At 39.3% G+C, this 24,551-nt stretch overlaps 1 protein-coding gene across 2 annotated transcripts in view; it reads right to left on the bottom strand.

The window, feature by feature from the left end:
* fmt (phosphatase 6 regulatory subunit 1-like protein fmt) overlaps window positions 1–24,551 on the bottom strand; it is a 76,683-nt gene that overhangs the window by 25,457 nt on the left and 26,675 nt on the right. For both annotated transcript variants that reach the window (XM_065226619.1, XM_065226618.1), the window contains exons 4-6: window positions 8,043–8,122; window positions 7,538–7,982; window positions 7,327–7,474 (exon numbers count right to left, since the gene is read on the bottom strand). In XM_065226619.1, coding sequence (XP_065082691.1) covers window positions 7,327–7,474; window positions 7,538–7,982; window positions 8,043–8,122 — 673 coding nt within the window. The remainder of the gene's footprint in view (window positions 1–7,326; window positions 7,475–7,537; window positions 7,983–8,042; window positions 8,123–24,551) is intronic.

Here is a 24,551-nt window from a genome sequence, read left to right as displayed (position 1 = left end):
GGGCCGCTGCTATCCTCGTTATTGATTAATAAAATCGGTTTGTTACTTCCAACTGGCCAACTGGATTCAACGACCCTTTCACCCTACGAAGATCGTTGCCGTTGGGAGCCACTGTGGCGCCATTTTCGCTGTACCACTGTTTGGTGGAATTTGAGTAGTGGCAGCTTGCCAAGTCCGGCCAGAATAGGCAATTAACTTCATGCTGCTTCAGAAAAGGTAGAAGTCTCTTTCGTAGGCACTCCTCCTGGTAAATTTGCTAGCTCATGCAGATTGCTCACCACTCTTCCGGTCAACCGAGGTATAAAATTCTTGCCCAGGAAATTTGATCGAAAACTGATAAACCGGGATTTTTGTTTCAAGCGTACAGGATAGAATCGCGACGTGCTTGCTCCGGTGAAGCCATGATGTACACAAACGAACTTATCTTGACAACCAATGCCTTCTGTGAGTCTATACACTCTTAGCTTGATCCAGTGAAATTTTTAAAAAGTTTACTCAAAAAATTCCTTAATGGCAGCGTTTTCAATTTGTCCGGATTTTTTCGCGATCAATCTTTATACGCCCTGAATGTCTCTCTCTAAAAAAAAACTCTTATTTTTTCTTTGATTTCGAAAAAAAATCTATGTTTAGAATTTTCTCAAGGATTTCCTTAGGATCATCTTAAAATTTCTTCAAAGTTCGTCTTAGAACTCTTTCTGGTTTCCTCTTTCAATTTGCTCCACAATACTCTAGAAATTATCATTTTCTAGAACGCTCTTTGATTCACTCTACATACTTCTCTTCAAAGTCTTATTAGGTTCGCTGTATTACCTAGGAATTCCCAAAATATTCTCTTGAAATAAACTTTTCCCAGTATTCACTAAGTAGGGTTACGGTATGTAATGTGGGTCTAGTCCTTTCATTCGGCCTATCACGCAAATAAATAATTAATTAAGGAATATTACACAAAAAATAAGGAAAATATTGATCACTGATGATTGATAAATGTGTACCACACACAAATCAATTTATATCACAACATTTCAATACATTTTCAGCTCTCGTAAGTAATAAAACTGGTTGAGAATATCACTCTGTTCGGAGTTTTTAGCCGCCATGACTTCTAAGGTTAAGATGGGAAGGTTGCACTGACGATCATCAAATGGCCTGATTATGGCATTTATTGAATGGAATTACCTGATAATACACACTAGACGTAAAACTCACAGTTACTGTTTGAATATTTTATGTTTATTTTAATTGTTTAACAACGTTTTCACAAGTAAATCATGGACCCAACTTTAGGGACACATTTCTTTTCTATGTTCCTAACTTTGGCCCATGAAATTCATTTGACAGCATATAGCAATAAGAGTAACGTCAACAATGTGGTTTGCATTTGGATGATAAGGAACGAACAGGAAGGGAGATTTTTTCTGCCAAATCTGTATAATGAACATCACAATGTTTTGATTTAGATATTCTGCGGTCGAAAGACGATAAGCGAAATTTTTAATTTTTAATTTTTAACTTGAGTGATTTAATGTAGTTTTCGTAAAATTTTCTCTAAGAAATGTTTTGAGGAATGAAGAGTATTAAGTTAACAGTGATAGTGATAAAAAAAAATACATAAGAAAACGTTACCAAGAGCGTTTTTTTTGAGAATCAAACAGGATAGGACGAAGTTGCATCCATAAATAGACCCAATTTGGGGACAATAGACCGATATTACATACATTTCCCTGGTGAGTTTTTGTCTTAAAAAAAGTAAGTTTTTCAACTTTTTGCGGTTCCTGATAGCAAACGACATGATAAGCATATCTAAGCATACCATTTAGCAGTAGAATATCGTTTGCAGGTAAATTAATTGATGAGTTATGATTAAAAACGTAATCTATGGCTGCATATTAGACCGAGGTTAGGGACGTATACCCTATCTCCAGAAATTCCCATGGAATTATTCTCGGAATTCCCTCTCAATTTTCCTCAGAATTTTCTAAGAACAATACTGTAAATTTCATGAACTGCTCCTCAGAATTCCCTAGGAACCCTGATTTAACTTAAAACTATTACAGGAATAGCCATGAAATTTCTAAGAATTTTGTTGGAAACTATCATGAAACTTTCATTAGAATTTCTTTGGAATCATCCCCAATTCTTTTCAGAATTCGCTTAAGATTCTCCTTGTTCTCCTGAAATTCTACTCACAAGTACCTTGGAGTTCTCCTTAAAATTTCCTTTGAATGCTACTCAGAATTCTCTTGGGATTATATTCAGAACTACCTTGAAATTATCCTAACGTTTCACCTTACGTTTCATCTGGAGTTCAACAGAACTAACTTGGAAGGAATCGTCAGATTTCACTTCAAGTTTTCGTAATAATTCTTACCTTTGAATTATTCTCTGAATTATCTTGCAAGTATCCCTATAGTTGCTTGGAAATTCTCATCAAATTCATTCATTATAATTCATAAGCTGTAAAAGTTTTGCAATGTCATTTTATTTAATTTTGGTTCTTCGAAAATATTCAATATCCGTTCGAGATTCTTGAAAATTTGTCCAATTCTGATTTTACTAAGTCCAGGATTTCAGAAATTATGACCTAAGAAATTTTAAATGTGCCAGAAACATTTTGAAATACGGAATTTCCCATATATAGGGAAAAAGATGTAATGTCGGCCTAAATGCCCCTAATTTGGGCCTATACATAAATTCAGCAATCGACTAAATTTTCAATAGCGACCAAAAATATCCATTAGTACGCGTTCATCTAGATAAAATTGATAAATACTAGATTTTTTTTTGTGATGGACCCAATCTTAAATCCATAGGGCAACATTAGAGCCATTTTCCCTATGAGTTATTTTTGAATCATCAAAGCTGCTTATGTGTCAGAATCAGTGCTGTAAATTCTCAAAATCAATTGAGCATTTTCGATGAAAATGTGAAAAGCAGCTATTCGCTATCAAAGGGGACCTCCTTCGAATGGGTGATATCAGTTGCTTAGTCATTTGTCGAAGGTATGGATCATTCTTATTTGAGAAACGCTTGCTATCATTCAATTGAGTGATACATATAAACGGAGCTCTGGTCGAAATTCCGGCGAAAAATCTAAGCCAACCCGACACCAACCTGACTTCTATCAAACCCCAACCCGAGTTTGATCCGACATTGACTCGACATAATCCCAAAATTGACCCGACAACAAAACGACATTGGGTCAACATCGACCTTAAATTTGCCTTACATTAATCCGACATTGGGTAGACTTGTCTTGGTTTCTTCCATACTCCACTGTCGTATATCAAATGATAGTGAGTGACTCAATTGACAGTGACAGAAAAGGGCTCTTCAAATTATGGTCATGTGAGAATTCGTTTTCACAGAATTGATTCAATGGTTGTATTGGTTCATTTTCAATCGAATGATATGAAAATTAACAGCACTGATCAGAATCATAGATATTTCACAATGTCCGAAATATTCGTCTGTCGTTGATACATTTTACAAGTCCTGAAAATTAAAACAAACAACTCTCCAGATCTTGATGATTTTTTCCTAATCCTGAAATTCTTTATAGAACGCTCTTTGATTCACCCAGAAATTCTCATAAAAGTTTTTAAATTTCTCGCCGTATTACCTAGGAATCCCTCAAAGAATTCTCCTGAAAATAGCTCTCCTCAGTATTAGCTAAGTATTCTTCCAAATTCCCATGGAATAATTTTCAGTAGGGTTGAGAACTACTTCGGCCTAATCGCCCATTTTGGGCCTATCGAGCAGAAAACTTCAAATAAATCCATGATTTCAGAGTTAACAAGTCAATTTGGCACGATACTTTAGTTAATAAGCTACGAAACGAAGTCAATGAGAACGCGTGATATGAAGGTTTGCATCCATTATTCCCAAAAACAAAAAAAGCGCTTCGACCGAATCAATTTTTATCTTCATCCGATAGGCCGAAGTGAATTCATTGGCGTTTCAATGCGTTAGGCCGAGTTTAGAATCCGTAGGCCGAGTTTGGCGTCAAGAATTTTGACAATATCTCAACGATTGGTTTCTCTTTATCAAATCTTACGGTACATACGGAAAGGTAAATACATTTGGAAGCCATGAGTAATAATAACATTCCGTTTGGTGCTAAACTGCGCTAGATTAAGAAAGACTAAGTGCGGGTTGTGCTTAATAGGCCGGAAATGGGGTAGTTAACCCTATGTTCTCTATATTTCCCTTGGAATTCAAGGAACTCTTCTTTGAGTTCTCTAAAGATGATAACAAGAACAACCTTGAAACTCTCCATAGTATTCCTTTGAAATTTACCTAAAAACTTCGTAGCAAATTTCCTTGAAACTTTCGTAAAAATTTCTTTGAAATACTACTAAGCGTAATTTTGGAATTATCCTCAGAATTTTAATTGAATTATGTTCAGAATTCCTTTTGAATTCTGCTTACAATTACCTTGGATTTGTTCTTAGAATTCACCTTCAGTTTTTCATACAAATCCTTTAGGAAAGTCTTAGCCAAATTATTTTGCAGTTTTAGTCCGAATTCTCTTTGAATTATCTTTGGAAATGCCTTGGAATACCTTCTCCGATTTGCTTGAAGCTTTGAAACATTATTTGCTATGGGTTATCATTCACATTTTGAAAAGAATCAGCCATTTTGGATTTGACATTTTTCAATCAATTGCAGCACGAAATCGTAATTTCTGATCGGAATGACTTCTGAGACAAATTTGTTTAGCAAAGTAAAGTCAACAGACAAACAGACATAACACATTGCATATTGTTCATTGTAAAACATCGTCGCTAAAACACTACCGTTATCTATTGAGAAATCCAACTTAAACTCCTGCGCGCCTGGTGGCAGGAATATGCACTAACCGACGGTGATAAGTCTGTGACAGCCCTTGACAATTTCATTGATTGTTTGCAAAATTGTTTAATTTCAATGTAATTTCATGCAAATTTCTTGTCAGCATGGATGAACCTTGTACAAAATACATAAAACTATTTTGTAATGCATTGTTCCTAAATAAAAAGCTACTTCAAGACAGTTAAATTACACAAAACATGTTAAGGTTTGAAGTCATCTGCCGATTAAACAGCAGACAAAGTTGGCCGACTAAATCCATCGACGAAAAACTATTAAATAGGCCGATTGCTCGGTGTAGCACCAGACGGAAAACGATTTAATCTGCTGATTAATACACCGACTGAAATTAATTTTTAAGTGGCAATAGATTTAGTCGGTGGACGAATCGGGTGATATGGATGATGTTTGTTTATTTGATAACACGATAAAATTCAGAATTATATACCATTATTACGAGTACTATTTTTTTGCTCGGATCATGTTTTGACTCCCACAGAAACTCGCTAGAATAAATACAAAATAATAGTTTTTTGGTTGAAATTTCAAAAATGTATTCAGTTTGACACATTATTTCGGACTTATCACCGCTGCGATTGCAGCGCCACGGTGGCCGATTGAAACTTGGATTTGTCAATTGAGCACACTGTGACGGGCAGTACGCTCAACGGATGGCCGTAGTGTGTAAACGTCAAACGCAAGGGAATGGACCATGCGCACCACAATCGGTGGTACTACCAACTAAGAAAAAAAAAACAATTTACGGGTCTGTGGTTTTATCGTTCAAAGCCATGTTGGCGATTTTAAAAGCTTGTGATTTATAAACACATGCAAACGCTTACAGAAGTGAGAGTTTTTTTTTTTTTGCAACTACTAAATGAATGAAATTTTAATAGCATAGTTATGCAGAAATTTCTGTTTCATTTGTATGGGAGCCCACCCCCCCTTACAAGGGGGGGGGGGTCTCGAACCTTTCCCAGCCCCAAAAACCCCAACAAATTTTCACGCCGATCGGTTCAGTAGTTTCCGAGTCTTTAAGGGTCAGACAGACAGACAGAAATTCATTTTTAAAAATATACATTTGTTATTTAATACAGATAATTATTATCAATGTGCAGGCGCAAAGTTTACAAGTGGTGCTTATATTTTAAGCTTTAATTCGCGAGCAGTGGAGAGGGTCTGATTCAAGTCCAATCCAAAGATTTTCAAGCACAGGTTCAGGGGACTATTCAGTCAAGCCCTGTTCACTTTTGAGGTAAATGCATGCGACAATTGTCTGATGACAATTCAACGCCTTCTAAAGAAAGCCGGATTTGTAATCGAACAGTGAGATTAAGCAGAGGACAAAGGAAGTGTCTGTTTCAGCATCAATTAGTAGCTATACAACACTCTTATGAATATTCAAAATGGAGCTCTTCAAACGGTGAAACATTTCGACACTTTGCTAAGGAATTATTCCCGAGTCTGAGAGCAGTTCTGGCGGTACGCCAATCTAAATCGTGCTAAGCTGTTTAAGTGTCAGCATCAAAATCACCTCGTATTAAGAATCCTAGAAATCTCAACCAAACGCACAGCAGCACTTTCTGACTATTCGAATCCAATCGGTGTTTTGGACAGAAGTAACGAAAATATACAGTGAGAACAAAGGAAACATTCGACAGCAAATAAAATATAGAAAACAGCCAATTTCTTCGCACCTTACAGTCTAACAATGAACGTTCAGACGTTGGAATTTAGAACTAGTTAGATTAAAATAGGTGTAATAATATAACAAGGAAATGACAGCAATGATGCAACGGGTATTACAATACTGAAAGGGCATAAACTGAGAACTGAGCGAGCAGTTACGGAGCAAAGCCGTGAAATGTGTTTGTTATTTGGAATTTACCTTGAAAGTGGGAGGAGATCTTCCCGAGCAGGGACGGAATCGCTTTGCTCAGGCTAAAGTTGAACAGTGCGTTCTTCTTCAGATCAGTGGGTAGGATCTTGGCCTTGAGACTGTCGATCCGTTTGAAGGTGGAATGAAGTGTGCAGTTGCCTTTTATTGATTTTGTTTCAAATGTCGCGACCGAAGAGCGTTTTTGATAAATGTAGTGTTTTGTTGAACAACGGTAATTGGAGATGATTGAAGGTACATTATCACACACACGCACACAGGGAAAAAGAAGATAAGAAAAAAGGTAACCGAAATGTTGTATCGTTTTGAAACTGTGGAATTTTGAATTTCGATTTGTTTTACTTAAATTGTTTGCTGTTCTGGTTTGCTTTTCCCTAGAAAGCAGTATTCAAAACGTACGATGTTTCTTACGCTTTGAAACGTTTTTGGCATTACTAACACAGAAGTTGGATATGGTTATATCGAACAATTATAGCCACACAAATATACAACAGCTAGGAAATTGTTGATTGATTTTTCGAAAACATCTAATCATACGAAGGAAGCTACGACAAATCTGACTGCTATCAACAGTCACTTACCTTTGTCTTGTCTCTCGTTCTGTCGTTTGCATCTTCCTATTTTGATAAGTTCAATTAAAAATTGTGCGACGTTGTAGTGTTTCTGCGGTTCGCCTGGTAACTTTAGCAGATTGATGATTTCGGCAATCAAATTTTGCTCGTTAAGCCACTGAAAGGAGAAAATCGGTTAGTATGTATCGTTTTATATCGATTTGAACCGATTTATTTTTACCTCCAGTAGTTCCGATTTGAGCTCGGCGTCTTCGATATCGGTGATGTAGCACAGCAGCAGATCGGTGATGACCTGATTGCCAAAGTGCTTCAGAATTGTGTTAAGGAAACCTCTTTTAGACTTGATAAACTCTAATACTTGTAGGCACACTGACTTATAAGAGAAATAATCTTGTTCGTTACGTTTTGATATGAGCATCCCGAACGTTTTGCAGAAGAACGACGTCAGCAGCGGATTGAGTGGCGGGTCCCGGTGCAGGAAACTGTACAGCTTGTTCAGAAAGTTCTGGTTCTCGACCAGGTGGTTCTTGAAGGACGGCACATCACTGGTAAGTATCTCGCACGCCATGTTGGAATGCATGAAGCGGACATTCTCCTCGAGATCATCCGGCGGTTCCTGGATGATCAAGTCTATCAGCTCGTCGAACACCTCTGTGCGGTTTAAGCTGCAATGGAGGAAGTGGTTAAACAATTTCACACACACAAGAGACCGTAATTCATCTTACTATTGAAGTAATTTTGTATTTTGAGATTTGCATTCCTGCAGCACGTCTTCGTAGTCCAGCACATCTTTGAGTGTGAGTCCCTGCAAAAGGCAAAAGAAAACGCAAATCAAACAGCGGTTAGTCATAATTTGCCTACATCTTAATTCACGTTGTTTATCATCATCATCATCATCATCAACCTCCTCATACAGATGTTGAAGTTGGCCCAGACTGTAGGGCATCATGCCAAGAAGGTGTGTTTCTATTCTATCCCGTTTTGCTGCAGTCCGGCAGCAGACCGACCACGCATCATAAAGCCCCCCCATCCAGCCAGACAGAGTCGCTCATTCGTCGTCTGTCTGCTGTTGCTGATGCTACTAAATATCTCTAACCCAACTCGGAGGACACGCTTTATTGCACAAACAAACACTTCATGTGTGAGCAGCAAGATCTTCCCTGCCGTTTTGGTGTGTTTCATTTTCAATTATACCTTCTAGGCTAATAACGGTGCTAGTCGTAGGCGTACCCAGACAAGGGAGAAAGGGATCAGGGTCGAGTTGATAGCCATATTGAACTGAGTACCATCGGAGAGGAAAAATCGAACTATTTGTTACCTTCAAGCGTACCAAAACAGAACTACCGCTTGAAAGCATTGTGACATAAACGCCAGAACCAAAATTCATCAGGATAAACTTAATAAAAAGTTGAACTATCCGGTTTGACTTCGGTCGATAGTTATAACCCTATTCGACATCCTCATAAGGCTTGTACTCGAAAAAAATGCACCATTTTTATCCGTGTGTAACTTTTTTATCCGTGGGTAAAAATTGATGAAAATCTGGGTATAACTAGTTTGGAGTGAATTGTTTACATGTGCAAAATTTCATAACAATCGGTTCAGTGGTTATTGAGATGTCATCGAAACTAGAAGAAATGGAAAATCCGACTGCGACCATGAGATGGATCGGAAGACAACTGGGAATTACCCATACAACTGTGTCTCGGGTGGTGAAATCGTTTAAGGAGTCCCAGACGACCGAGTGGCGGGCTGGAAGTGGACGAAAATCGAAGACAGCTGACCCTGTGAAGGCCCGAAAGGTGTTGGATTATTTCAAGCGTAATCCGAACCTTTCGATTCGCGACGCGGCTCTGAAGGCAAAGTGTTCCGCCTGGTTCGTTCAGCAAACCATGAAACGAGCTGGGCTTCGTGTATTCAAGGTCCGGAAGGCACCGAACCGGCGTGATCAACAAAACACGGCGGCCAAATCCCGCGCAAGGAAGCTGTATCGAGAGTGGTTAACGAAACCGATGCGTGTGGTTATGGGTGACGAAACCTACATCAAAGCAGACGCAAATCAGATACCGGGGCTGGAGTTCTACGTTGCCAAATCACGGTTTGATGTTCCGGAAGACATAAGAAAGAAGAAAGTGGACAAATTCGCCAAAAAACACTGGCTCTGGCAGGCCATATGCCAATGCGGTAAACTGAGTAAACCGTACATCACAATGGGTACCATCAACAGCGAAATTTACCGCACCGAGTGCCTCCAGAAGCGTCTGTTATCCTTCCTGCGGTCCCACGAAGACGAGACATTATTTTGGACGGACCTGGCATCATGCCATTACGCGCGATCGACGTTGGACTGGTACAGAGACAATAACGCCAACCCCTCAAATTCATTAGAGATTCGTCCGGTGGAAAGATTTAGGGCCATAATGAAGGCCAAAGTTCGAAAATCGTCCAAGGTGTTTAAGAACGAGCTCGAGTTGAAGAAAGAATGGATGAAAGTGACCAAAAAGGTCGGCTCCACCATTGCACAAAATGTAATGACGGGTCTTAAGGGAAAGGTGAGGGCTTTCAGCGATGGAAAGGAAATTGAATAAAGTAATTATGCCGAAACACAACCCATATGTATTAGTTCATTCCCTGAAAGTTTCAAGAAAATCCGACTTAAAATAAATTTTTGGTGAACACTTTTGTCTGGTGCATTTTTTTTCGAGTACAGGCCTTACAAGAAGATGTCAGGACAATTTCAATTTAATTGTTTGACATTTTATTCAACGAACGTCACTTTGCAACAAAATCGAGATTTCAAATCGAAATCTGAAATGAATTCAATGAATACTCGGAGAATCTTCCCAAAGGGTTTGTTATTGTGGAGAATTTCAAGGTAATTCCGAGGAAAACTAAAAGAACATTTAATTTTGAGGATAGCTTCAATGGAAATCTCCGTTGAATATGGAATGGATTATTTTGAGGTATTCAGAACCATTTGAAAGTTCTAAAAATTTCCCTGAAGTTAATGAAATTGCCTTGAAGTTCTTTTGTAGTTTGAAAACCTAGCCTGATGCTTTAAATACTTCTCAAATTATGAACTTTATAGGACTTCATAAAGTTTCCTCAATTTTTCTAACGAATTCACTGAAGTTCTCTAAACTTCTTAAAAATGTATGTGACTTCTCTAATGTTGATGGAACTGCTCTAAGTTTCTCTGTTCTTTTCTGAAATTCTCAAAACTTCTCTAAAGTTTTTGCAGTTTCAACTCCTTATTTATTTATTTATTTAGGGTTTGTTTGTTCAGATGGATGTTCACATCAACATACCATTTTGGCCCTAATGATGTTTTACTTAAGGCTAACATTCATAAGTTAAGTGGTAAAAGAAAAACATAAAACAAACTAAACACTCACTGGACACTAATAATAATAATAATTATAATAATAATAATATGGCGAGGAAGGGTGCGATAACCTAGCTATTTAGCACTGTAATGGAGGAAATGCCATTTACAAACCCGTAGCTTCCGGGAAAGAAGCAACACCAACATGGAGTTGAGATCAAGAAGATTAAGACCAATGCGATCGCCCGAGGAGGGAGCCCCTACTGGAGCTGGTCCTGGGACGGGGGACAGAGCGAGCGGCCAGCGGCTGGAGGAAGATGAGGTGCAAGAGCGGCCCTTCAGTCAACGGGTTCAGCCCGTAACTCACACGCGAGACCGAACAGGCAGCGAATAGACAACACCAAGGCAATGCAGCACCTGCTAATGATGCTGTGGTTGACCGGCGTCAATCGCTCACTTTAGCAGGCCGCCAAAGGTAGCGGATCATATGGACGAGGGAGATGAACCAGTACGTGATGCGCTGCTACTACGTTTCCACGAGGTTGGAGACGGATATGTCCGTCAGATCAAGGATGCTGGATATGTTCAATGAGCGGTTCCCTCGAATGGTCGGTTCCGGACCAGCTTGACCGGAACAATTTGTATACTAGGCAACGAGCAATCATGTCACACAACTTGCTCCCACCGCCCGAGGTAGAGTGCATCAAGCTGGAAGTGCGGAGGGAAGGGAATGGATCGAGCGATACGTCGAGAAGGAGTTTTGTTGGGCTGAATGCATCACTTGCGAGTGAGAGACGTGAGTCGATTGCAGCGGTAAACACGTCAACGGAGGAGCCAACCGCTCCTGGACAAGTAGTAGACCAGCAACGACAGCAACTACGGGATGAGCTAGCTTTTAGCCGACTAACGAGTGCAGTAAGCATTCTCAACGAGAATATTTTGCCACAGCACTTGGAAGCCGCTGAGAACCTTGACGACCTGCAGTTCATAGTGTACTGTGCAGCTATGGCCGTGGTACAAACGTTGGGATTGCGGACGTACCCGCAAGGAAACATCGAAAGTCGTAACGCACAAAAACCCGCATAGATGCGACGCCTGGAGGGCCGAGTCGTCGCACTTCGGACTAGGATTGGTCAGTTGACACAGTACAAGAGGGGAAACCGATCATCGAGGCTAGTTCGTCACGTTGCTGAAATTGTCAAGCCTGCAGAGCTCCATGACCTCACTGAAGCCGATATTACTGAGGTGCTCGACACGCATGTACAGCGGTTGAGTGCTCTTGCTAAACGGATGCGACGTTATGGAGAAAGTTCGAAGCGGAAGAAAGAAAATCGAATGTTCAGCACTAACGAAAGGGAGTTCTACAACCACATCCGTAACAACAAAACCGACTATAGTGAAGGACTCCCGGAGATTGGCGATGTAACGCAGTTTTGCGCCGATCTGTGGGAGAATCCTGCTCAACATAACAGTGATGGGATGTGGTTGGCAGAGGAAGAGGTAGGAGTAATGGAATTGTAAGTATTCCCACGGTCATTGTAACCGCTCAGGATATTCGGGAGGCTACCCGGTATACCAGGATTTGGGCTGCACCAGGACCAGGTTTTGTGCATAACTTCTGGTATAAAAAGTTCACCTCAATCCATGGGCGGATGGCGGAATGCTTCAATATGGTACTAGAAAACCCCCAACAGCTACCAGAATTCATTACCAGAGGGGTAGCCTATCTTCTGCCCAAGGACCAAAACACGGCTAATCCAGCCAAGTACAGGCCAATAACATGTCTCTTGAGCCTGTACAAAGTGCCCCAGTAGTAATAAATCGGAAGATACAGAACCATTGCAATGTTAACAACGTTATGGCCGAAAAACAGAAGGGCTGCCTACATCGACTACAAGAAGGCGTACGACTCAGTACCGCATTCGTACCTTCTCAAGGTACTGCAGTTGTACAAGGTGGACGCAATGGGAATGTGGAGCACATCTCTCCACGTTACTGACGGAGCAGTGGTGTTACGGTCCAGAACTCTCAGCATAAGAGGGAGGATTTTCCAAGGCGATACCTTTAGTCCACTATGGTTCTGCCTTGCGATGAACCCCCTCAGCAGAGCACTCAATCAATGCAACTATGGCTACCATTTGAAAAGTGAAGGAAGAAGCACAAATGTTACCCACACCTTCTACATGGATGACTTGAAGCTGTTTGCGGAAACAGTGGAGAAGCTTCACCGTCTCTTACAGCTTGTAACGGTGTTCAGTAATGACATCCGGATGGAGTTTGGAGTCGATAAATGTCGAACAGTCAATATCCGTCGGGATCAAGTAGTGGATACTGGCAGTTTCCGCATCAACGAACAGGAGGAGATTCGGAATATGGTTGAAGGCGAAACCTACAAGTACCTGGGGTTCCTGCAACTGAAAGGGATTCGCCATACAACGATCAAGAAGGAGCTGCAGGAAAAGTGTCGTGTTCTGAGGTCGTTTCTGTCGGCCGGCAACAAGATAAAGGCAATAAACACGTTTACCGTGTCCCTGTTGACCTACAGCTTTGGGGTGATCAAGTGGACCAAAACAGACTTGGAGGCGATAGAACGAGCAGTACGAGTGGCGTTCACTAAGCATCGCATGCATCATCCAAAGTCAGCCATCGAGAGGGTCACCTTGCCACGTAATGAAGGAGGAAGAGGCATCACTGATATCCAAGCGCTATGTGTTTCCCAGATACAGCAGTTAAGAAGCTACTTCGTAGAAAGCCAGAACCGTCACGAAGTCTACCGTGCTGTTTGTGGCGCAGGAAGACTACCAGTTGAATAGCGACCTAAAAACTGTCGAAGATAAAGTCGCATCGTGGAAGCTGAAGGAGCTGCATGGGACGCATCCCCATCAATTGGAACAAGCGCATGTCGACAAAGTGGCGTCGAATACGTGGCTGTTGCGAGGTGAACTCTTCTCAGAGACTGAAGGTTTCATGGTAGCCATCCAGGATCGGGTTATTGCGACGAAGAACTACCGTAGGTACATATTGCACGAAGAAGTAGAAGACCGGTGTAGAAAGTGCAATGCAGTAGGGGAGACGATCGAACATGTTGTTGCTGGTTGCCAAGCGTTGCCAGAAGTAGCGTATCTCGGTCGTCACAACGATGTCGCTAAGATTGTGCACCAACAACTTGCACTGAAGCCCAACTTGGTGAACCAGTACGTACCCTACTACAAGTACCAGACCCGGTACTGGAAAATACACCAGAAGTAGTTGCATAAAACTGTACTGGGATCGCGAGATCATTACGGATGTCCACATTCGTGCCAATCGCTATGACATTATGGTTTACGACAAAAGGATGAAGCGGGTAACCCTCATCGATATCGCTGTACCGTTAAATCGCAATGTTCAGCCAACGTTCTCGACCAAGATACTGAAGTACCACGATTTGGCGGAGGAGTTGAAGCAGTTGTGGCACCTGGAGGATGTGCGTATAGTTCCGATATTAATCTCGGCGACCGGAATTGTTCCCCGTACCCTTATACGTTCCCTTGAAGAGTTGGAACTACGAAGAGAACTGAACAGCGTTCAGAAAGCAGTGATTCTTGGAACCTGTAGTATTGTCCGGCGGTTCCTGAATCATCATAACTGATCCGACTGAAGCAAACAAATTAGAATATAAGTAAACTGACGAATGAGATCCACAGAGCCTAACCCCCTTGGAATAAAGACAGCCCGGGGTAGGTGGAATTTTCCAGCATTTTTGCAGAGAAGTGCCAGAACTCTATAATAAAAGAAGATCTTAAAGTTTTCCTCAATTGTTCGTCGCTTCAGAAAAGACCTCAGTAAATCGGCGGCGTAGCGTAAGGCGAGGGATATCGTAGTCGAATACCGAAGCGACTCTATTGAAGGTCCTTTGAATGCCATCGATAGCGGTATTCATTCCATAATTTGTCCGGCGTACAGGTAAGCGCAGCATATGATTGTTCCGTAGGGCTCTGGGCTGGACATTTATGACGATATCCTGCAGAACGGCGGGGAAATCGATTCTGTTCTGAAGAATGTCTGCTACGAAAAAGGCTCTGGATACGTTTCGTGTAGACCGCAGGGTCTTCAGATTGATAAGCTGGCAGCGGCTCTCGTAACTGGGCAGATGATAAGGATCACGCCAAGGTAGCCTACGCAAAGCAAATCTTACGAACCTTCGTTGTACAGATTCGATCCTTTCCGAGCCTTTGAGGTTACTGGATTCCACACTGCAGAACTGAACTCTAGAATTGGGCGCACTAAAGAGCAGTACAGCGATTTTAAACAGTAAACGTCGGTGAAGTTCTTAGCTATGCGTATGATGAAGCCCATTGTTCTTGATGCTTTATCAACGATGTACGATACGTGTTGCTTGAAGGTAAGTTGGGTATCCAGTATAACTCCAAGATCCTTAACATGACTGACGCGTTCGATTTCCGCTTCCGAGAAGGTATATTTGTAATTAATTGGTTGCTTTTTTCGTGAGAATGAAATCACTGAGCATTTACTTGGAAAAGAGCATCGCCAATTGAGCGGATCCGATAAAAAAAATCATTAGATCATCGGCAAATGATAGGCGAAGCCCTTTCAGCACTAGGTTCACGTCGTTGAAGTACAGCAAAAATAACAGCGGGCCGAGGTGACTACCTTGTGGAATTCCAGACACAGCCTTGAAAACGTCCGATTGGCAGTCGCTAATAGTGACAGTTCTCATGAAGCTTGTTATACTGCGCTGAATTTAATTGGAAGATCCTAAAACATTTTAAGCTTCAGTGAACTTCTGAACTTATGCGAAAACCTCAAATAACTTTTTGACGTATCTGAAGTTATCTGAAAATCTGGGAACTGCTTTAAATTCCCCACTAATTCTCTGAAACTGATGGAATTGACCTCCCCCTGAAATCCCTCCAATTTTGGAGCTTACTAAACTTCTTTCAAATGGTCCCGCATTTTGCTAAAATTTCCTGAAGTTCGCGGATCTCATTGGAAAAGTTCCAGAAAACTTCGAACACTTCACAGAAGGACAGTGGTCTTCAGAAACATTACTTAATAGAAATCTATGGAGCTTAAGATGAGATCCGCGAACTTCAGGAAATTTTGCTGAAATGCTCCCGAAATTTTCATGGAATTAGAACGAAATAATTAATATAGTTCTATGATGTTCACTGAAGTTCTCAAGATTTTTCTGAAGTTCATAGAACTTCCCTTAAATTATCGACACTAATTTAAAACTTCTTCAATAGACTAGACTTTCCTGGTGCCTAAACGATTACTGAATTTCTTTAACATTCTCTACACTGCCCTGAATTTATCAGCATTTTTTAAGAACCCGCAACTTTACTGAAATTGATTAATTTGCCTTGAAGTTTCGAAAATTTTCCTTAAGTATTATAACCATTATAAACACTGACTAATTTTCCCTGAACTTATCTATGCTTACCTGAAGTTTTCTAAATTTGCTTAATAATCCAGCAAATTTTCAGATATCAAGACCAACAATTGAAATGGCCTTAACTCCATTTTGTAAACAAACCTTGTAAGGCCATTTTCTCGCGAACCGAAGTCCGCAAAGACAAACCATCATAATGAACAGGTAGGGAAAATTCTCCTCTACCCGATTGTGGTTTAGGTTCACGAATGAAGGTTTCGGTTCGCGAGAAAATGGCCTTACAAAATGGAGTTAAGGCCATTACAATTGTTGGTCTTAATATATATTCATAACTCCTTGACGCTTCTAACGTTTCTGATCAATCATAGAATTCTTGGAATACCCCATAATTCCACGGAACACCTTGTAAGTCACTGCAAATTTGCTTGAGTTAATGGGATTATTCTGAAGCTATCTGATCGTCCTCGGAAGTACTCGGAACTTCGCTAAATGTCATGAAACTATCTAAAAATATCTCTATTTAGTTCTCTGGAATTTCTTTAACATATCGCTGCTTGCTAAAAGTTCTCGCTTTTTTTTTATTAAATGAACTTTGCTAATGTTCTCTAATCAACTAAGCTAAATTTTCGCATTTTTTAAAGTTCTTGAAATCTCCATGATATAACACCCTTAACATACTCTCACGTTTTCTGGATGTTCATATAATTTGTATCACGTTCCCGCTTTGCTGAAGATTCCGGAAATTCACTGAGTTTCTCGAAACATCTGTAAAGTTTCTATTATTCGAACTGCCCTTTGATTCTCTGACCTGTCTTGATGTTCTCGAAGCTTCCATAAAGCTCTTAGTTCTATTGAAGATCTCGGTTCTGCTCGGAAATAAACAGAATTCCCGTAAACACCTTTAAATTTCCCTGAAATTATCTGGATTTCTGAGAAAGTTCTGAAATATTTCTGAAGTTTTCATAAATTCTGTGAAGGTCTCTGTACTTCCCTGAAATTCGCGGAACATCTTAAAGATTTTCAATTTGTCCTGAATTTATCTAAATTTACGATTATGGATCTTTAAACTGCTCCAAAAGTCTGGACTAAAGTTACGGGAACTGCTCTTAAGATCTGAAATTCCCCACAGATCTCTAGATCTAGCTTTTTTGAGGTGCTGAGAACTTTTTAAAAATTTGCAGAATACCCCTCAAGTTTTCTATATTTCTCAACTTCGCTTGACACCTGTGAAGTTCTCTGAAATTCTAGGAACTTCATAAAAGCTCCTGAAAAGTCTTGGATGCTAAAAGAACCGCTTTGAGGTTCTTACAGCTTGCAGTATGTCCCTGCAGTTTGTTTATGGAGCTTCACAGCATTTCCTTTCATTCCTCAGAACTTCTCCAAAGTTCCTATAATTTACATAGTTGAAGATGCTATTTTCAAATAACAGACTAGAGTGGTAATTTTTATACGATAGATGAGGAGATGAAAGTATAGAGCCACCACTGGGGGGGAAACCCCTCACCATCCCTCTCCAACGGGGGAGTTTGGTAAAGAGAGATGATCAAACCGATTTGTACCTTCACAAAAGTTGTCCTTGCTCGCTTTCTACTCTCTATATATATACAATTTCACACTGCCGTAATCTAACGGAACTATCAACTCTATACTTTCATCTCCTCATCTATCGTATAAAAATTTCCACTCTAGTCTGTTATTTGAAATTAGCATCTTCAACTATATAAATCGTTGACTTCACGCAGAAGTAAAATAAAACAATTAGTTAAAGTTCCTACAATTGTTGTAAAGTTAATGGGACTGCATTGAAGATCTCTTATCTTTCATAAAGTTAATTACGAACTTGAAATAAATCATTATTTTTTTTTACTTAATTCTGGCACTTTTGAATATTTTCAATATCTTGAACTTGTACATGGAATTCGAAACTTCAAGACATTGAATATTTGTAGATCTTGGACTTACTTACTTGGAAAACTCAGGTAATTTTATTTAGAAAAATGAGTCACAACACTAAGAATAATCAATCTTGAAATAAATTCACACTGAAAATGTTGAAAATAGTGACTTATCACAGGAAAAAGTTACTTTAGTAACTTGGCCTTAAAAAAGCAAACTTTTTAGTGACTAACTTGAAAAAGTGACCAAATCACTAAAAAGTGACTCGCTACCAGCCCTGAAATAGGGTAAATGCCAGCTTCATGAATACCTTCACCTATTATCGCTAGGAGTTCGGGTTTCTGGATAAGAGACGAGCAGAGAGCCTGGAAATGTCGTCAACAATCGTCGGCAAATCTAGACTAACATTTGAAAGGGGCGGAAGAGCCAAAATGTAAACAAACCATATTTTTCCACATATAGAGAGAACAGTTCACAAACTACTCGATAAACATGAAAAAGTAGAAGAAAATATCACTTCAAATCATCAAAATCGTTTCTTCTTACATGGCGTATTTCCAACTTTCAACTCAATGATGCATCTGGTTGTTACGCCTTGCACCAAAACTACGAATTATATTGTTTTAATATGCCAAACGTACTGATTCTGTAGTATCTAGTCACGCCCGATTCATTTGAAATGCATCCGATTGACATTTCACATGTAAACAACGAACCAAAGAGAAGACCAAAAAATCTCCGGGCGTAATTCCACTCTCACAAAATTTGCGAACGAAGAACTAAGGCTGATGATGTTTTCTTCTCAATTTCACGACAAAGAAAGTTTTTTTTTTTAGTTTTTAGTGATGCATGATGATAGATTACACTATTAACTATATATGTCAAGCTTATAAAATCATCCAGAAAATTGAAAGTCGTAAAATAGGATTAATTTTAGGTCATCAAAATTCGGTCTATATGGTCATTTTGGAATAACGCCTTTTTCAAATGTTAGTCTAGAAATATGAGTTTCAAGCAACAAGTTTTACTTGTTCAAATGACAGTTGCTCACTGAGTTCCATCCAACATTTTCCAACCAGCAGTAACACTTATACACTCGGCAAGAGATGAACAAGTGTGAAAAGGACATTAGAAAGGCTGAAATAAAATAGAGCAGACCGGAATGTTACTTGTCAATAAATATGATAGGTATGAATTAAAATTAAAATGTAGATTCCAAAACCTAAAAAATCTAAAAATCTGCAGACGCCACTGCCTCCAAAGCTCTACTACTACCACGTACTATCAACACTCGCTGACTAAGATGACGACAATACGGTGTGCTCTGCCGCACATCGAACTCGGCCAACCAACCGTCATCGTCGTCGTCGTAGTCGTCGTCAGGAACCAATCGAACCATGACCACACTGCACCACGCGCGCACACACTTACTATACCCATCACGGCAGGAAAAAGTGCCACAACAAGAGCGGTGCACTCTTCTTCGTGATTGCCGGTTTCAGCTCGCTGAACCCATAATGTGCTTCTCTTTCTTCTAGCACACAGCTCATTCTACTGTGCGAAAATTATAAATCAACAGGAAAGTACGACGACGGAGGTATTGTTGGCTCAATAATAATTTCTTCTATTTACGATTGTTTTTTTTTAAACACCGTAGGTAAGCCCTAGCTATCCAACGAAACCACAAAATCAGTAGGTATATTGACGCTGCAGGCCGCTACAGGTGGACTCTTTATCGGGTTAATTTTACGTATCTTATCGCACCCACAGAACCAAGTCAGCCAGCCAGCCAGCCATCGAGTGAGAATTGAATATTTAGTTCAAGCGAGGTATTCCTCAACGACGTTGGCACGCCGCAGCTCCGCGATGTTGTTGGCAGGCAAGCAAGCAAAGCCAAAGGCATGTTATAGGATGGATGATTCATGGCTAATGGGAAGGCAGCGAACAAATTATTGACAAGCCAGCCGCGATTTGTTTTCGCGTTCGAATCGTGAAAGTGCAGCTCGAGCTTCAACTTCTACCGACGCGGGGCGGTTTAGGTTCACGCTGCCAATTCGTGCAGAGATGCCAGCAAGTTCGAACCCATCAGCCACAAAGGTGGTGGTGGTTGTGGTTAGTTTGTTTGGATTTGAAAATCAAAGCAAAAAATGCACCTACAACTGATTACGAATCGTACATGCCGTTTGCATGATGGGTGGGATTGATTAATTAAATTGATGTTTATCATATAGGGATGCATGAGTGTTTTTTTTAACGATTCACGTTGTAATTTAGATAAGGTTAATTGGTAGTACACAATAGATAGTGTTGTAGCTCACTTATCGGCTCACAGATTCAACAGGATATCACTATTAGAGAGTAAATACGCAAACGAGATAAAAGAAACCGGAAATTGAATAACACAATATAAATTAAAAAGCTTCGCAAAGTGGGGAATATGGACAACATGTGTAATTACGTTAAACGATGTTTTTGAATTAATAGATTATTTGACATTAACCACGAAGATTATTAGACCTTCAAAATGTTTAAGGTTTGGTAATCAGGACAAAAAAAGTAAGAGACACGACCGTAGATTTGACGTAGGATTGCGAAAGATAGATTTAATGTCACAGCAAAAGTACAGTAAATATTAAATTTATTTCTTAATTCGTTATCATTTAAAAAGTTCGATACGTTGAAATTCGGAAGCAATTTGAGAGTTCTGTTTTTGAGGTGCTCTCAAGGACGATATGTCTTGGATACAAGCTCTTACTTAAGCTCTTTAGTTAACTTTTTTATCAGTCATTTGTGGTCCTGAAAAGGACCGATGGGCTTGGAAGCCAGTTTAGAACAATGCTGTGGAATTTTTTCCTCGATTTTCTTGGAGATTGTAGCGGTGCGGAAATGAAATATGTGTTAGGGAAAACACATCAATCACAGAAACTGAGCATACCGGACGGTACCTACGTTTATGCTTTTTGATGCAAATTTTAAGCCCTTCTATTAAGAGAATCCGGCAAGATTTTTTTTTGATATAATTCTCTTAATAGGAGGGGCTTAAAATTTGCATCAAAATGCATAAAGATTGGTACCGTCTGGCATATTTAGTGCTCGGTATCAATAAACGAGGACTGTGTAAGGGAAACCACTTTTCCCATCACGGAAACACCTTGTATTCGGATGACAAAATTACGCATTTTCGTGCACAAAACGCGCTTATTCAATAGATAATAAAATAAGCGAAAATTGATTTTAGGAATTTCTTTGCTAATTTTTTTCCATTCGCGAGATATTCGCAATCAACTATATAAATTCGAGTTTGTTTGCTTTTTTCTAGCGTCCTAGAGAAAGCCTTACCTTAATTTGAAGTGTTTGTGGGTAATTGACAAGGTCATGTGGTATTCGGTCATTGCTTTAATTTTTATGTACCACTTCAATGCTGTTATGCATTTGACCACTAACGTTTGCCTACTGGGTACATTATCAAAGAGCTTTCAAGAGAACGTTCAAAGCAAATTAACTCTTAAACAACAATAATCTATGGTGGTCCTGAAACTAGAGTGTAGAGTCTGAAACTAGAACTGTTCTTTAAAATTTGTGATTAATAACAATCTTCGTGATGCAAGATTAGGAGAAAAAAAATTAAAATTTGAGATTAAGATAATTTTTCAAGATCACACAGATTTAAAAAAAAAAATCATAATTATGAGTCATGGAGTCATAATTGTCAAGGCTCTGAGACTAGGAAGCATTTTAAGGGTTATAACAAATTACAGAACAATCGATAGAATCTTGGAATTTTTTGTAAAATTAAAAAGTATTCGAAGTGTTGATTGGGCGCAAAACCTCATCATTTCAGTACCAACAGATAACATGGAATCCTACAGATACATTTGATTGAACTAAATCCTAAACATATAAAAAGATATTAATGATAACATAATTAACTTAATTTAAATACAGAAAACAGAAGGAAGTTAAAAGTACATTATAAGCCTAACACGGGAGATATTAAGATCAAAGCAGTTATAACATTTGTTGAAAATCTTGCACATGCTAGTTAACGGCTCATTAGCGCCGTAGTTTGTGCGAGAAGCCGGGATGTTGAAAAAATAATAAGAACGTAAATTTACGTTCGTAATATTTAGGAAGATTCCCACACAATTTTCGAAGGAGAAGTTTTGAACAGAATTCCAGAATTATTCTGACTCGAAGTCCGTCTAAATTAAATTCTTATGTAATTTCAAAAGGAGTTGTGAAAAAAAAAACCCTAAGGAAATTTCCTACGTGATTCTGAGGAGATTTGTATGAGGATCGTGATAAAAATGACAGATGAATTTTAAGAAGAATTCCAAGAGAATTATGATGAGAGAGAGTTCTAAGAGTGTTCTGGCGATAATTTCAACCCTAGTGCGAAAGTTTCATCACAGAGCTCAAACAAAATTTATTGCAAAAAAATTGCTAATAATTTTCATTTTCATTTTGCAGCGTTTGGTGGGGCAATGGGAGCGCAAGTCAATCCAAAGCCGAGGATAAAGGAAGGGTAATGGCTGAATAGTCTATGCGGACCACTTGAACGCCATGGGAAAAGGAAGGGATTGAAGAGGTCGGTTATTGGGGGGTTTTGAGAAAATGACACATAGTACTAGATTTGTGATGCAAAATGTAAAACCGAAAATCTATCTCCCACTGATTCATCCTTTCACATATATACCAAATTGATATTTTAAAGCAACCATCAAAATAAACAGACAATATTTGAAAAGGCTAGTTGCCAGTTGCTTTAAAGGCTAGTTGCCTCCCTGAGCGGACCCCCCGCATCCTAACTCTTTTGTTAATCTACTTAATGTTATTAGGCTGTCTAAATTTTCTTATTTAAGTTCGTTTGATGATTATGATATCTCATTAGTCTAATTTAATAAATAATTGAAATCTCTAATTTACCTAATCAATCATAACTCATGCTTTATTAAGTACCAAACCGGTATGTAATCTAAAATTTAACGTGATTCAAGTAATTTTGACTTTGATCTATATTTATTATATCTTAGATCGACCCAGGTGACACCTTCAAGTGAATAAAATGCTTCACTTTGAAATTAGTTTCCTAGCTGATTTTTAAATTATACAGGGTATATGCTCCAACACACTCCCACGTTTCCACTATGTCGTCCAACAAAATTACGTATGAATATGTCACAATAGAAGCACGCCACAGTGGAAATCCCGAGCCATAGTTCAAACACTTATCCCAAATCAAAATGAAGCACATATAAGATTAGTGACAATACCATTACAAAAATGGTGTTTAACATTGTTCCCTGAGTAATACCTCAAAGAAAACAACAATGAAAATTTGTCACGCAAATATAAGGAGCACTGGTGGGTACTTTCTGAAATATTTCAATAGTATAATTCCCTTGCAAGCCCAAATAAATCTATCTGCGTAAAAATAAATAAAATAAGAGTGATTTGCGGAAAAACCCGCCAGTATCGCACCCAACGTCAGTGCCTATACGTAAGCATACTACAACGCGGCTTTCAAACAAAGGAGTAACAAGTGTGATACTATCACTTCAGGCTAGAACTTTGGTTCTCTCATGCAATGGTTCATCAGAGAGGGGAAGCGCAGTAATCCTCATCGCAATGCTCATGACGCTATTCTGTCACGGCATGAGCCAATGATGCCGGACCTAAACCAACCGTTTCCAACGCTCCACTATGAAGCATAAGATCAGGTCAATAGTCAATTAAACGTTTTTTTCGTCGAGTAAGGAACTTTTCAGCCTCGGAGCACTTAATTTATACCTACATAACTACATAAGATTTAAAAAAAAATTGCAAGCTCTACCGAATTTCGAATCACTTCTCCGTAAGCTCCGTAGACGTAGGCGCGTTGATTCCGACAGCCGCGAAAAGTTAAATATGCATCAATACCACATAAGGAAGGATCGATTTTACAGTCACGTAGGGTTTAGTTCATAGATTAACATCGACTGCTGTTTACAAATGTAAGTACTTGAACAAAAAGAAAAAAAGTTAAGGTGATACTCTAAGGAAGCCTTAGCGTGAAACTTAATGGCACAAATGTCAGCTTCCACAAAACATACAAATTTGAAATTGCTACTCCTTGTTTGCTGTGCTACTACAAACAGAGAGTAGCAATGTCAAATTTGTATGTTTTGTAGAAGTTGACATTTGTGTCTTTGAAGTTTCACACTAAGGCTTCCTTAGAGTATCACCTTAACTCAATTGCTTTAAGCGCATATATTAGAGATTTCGCGTATTGAGAGAATAATATAGTAATCGAGTACAATCAACTCTTGGGAAAACAGTACCTACAAAAAATAAAAGTTATTAATTGTCACATACCTCTAATTTAACTTATTTCCTAAACTATTCCTCTCCTTGTTAATCTGCTTAATGCTATTGGTTTGCTTGCGTTTTTTTTATTGAAGTTCAAGACTAAATAGGAAGACAACTTTAAAGGTTAGTTGCCTCCCTAAGCGGACCCCCGCACTATGTCGCACCACAAAAATACGTATGGGTATGTCACAATAGAAGCACGCCACAGTGGAAATCCCGAGCCATAGTTCAAACACTTATCCCAAATCAAAATGAAGCACATATAAGATT

Source organism: Ochlerotatus camptorhynchus, unplaced genomic scaffold (assembly GCF_037179485.1).
Source record: "Ochlerotatus camptorhynchus isolate MF236.1 unplaced genomic scaffold, CSIRO-AGI_Acam_v1.1 ptg000257l, whole genome shotgun sequence".
Lineage (NCBI taxonomy): Eukaryota > Metazoa > Arthropoda > Insecta > Diptera > Culicidae > Ochlerotatus > Ochlerotatus camptorhynchus.
The sequence above is the reverse complement of the archived record's forward strand: the minus strand, read 5'-3'. Positions and strand labels throughout refer to the sequence as shown.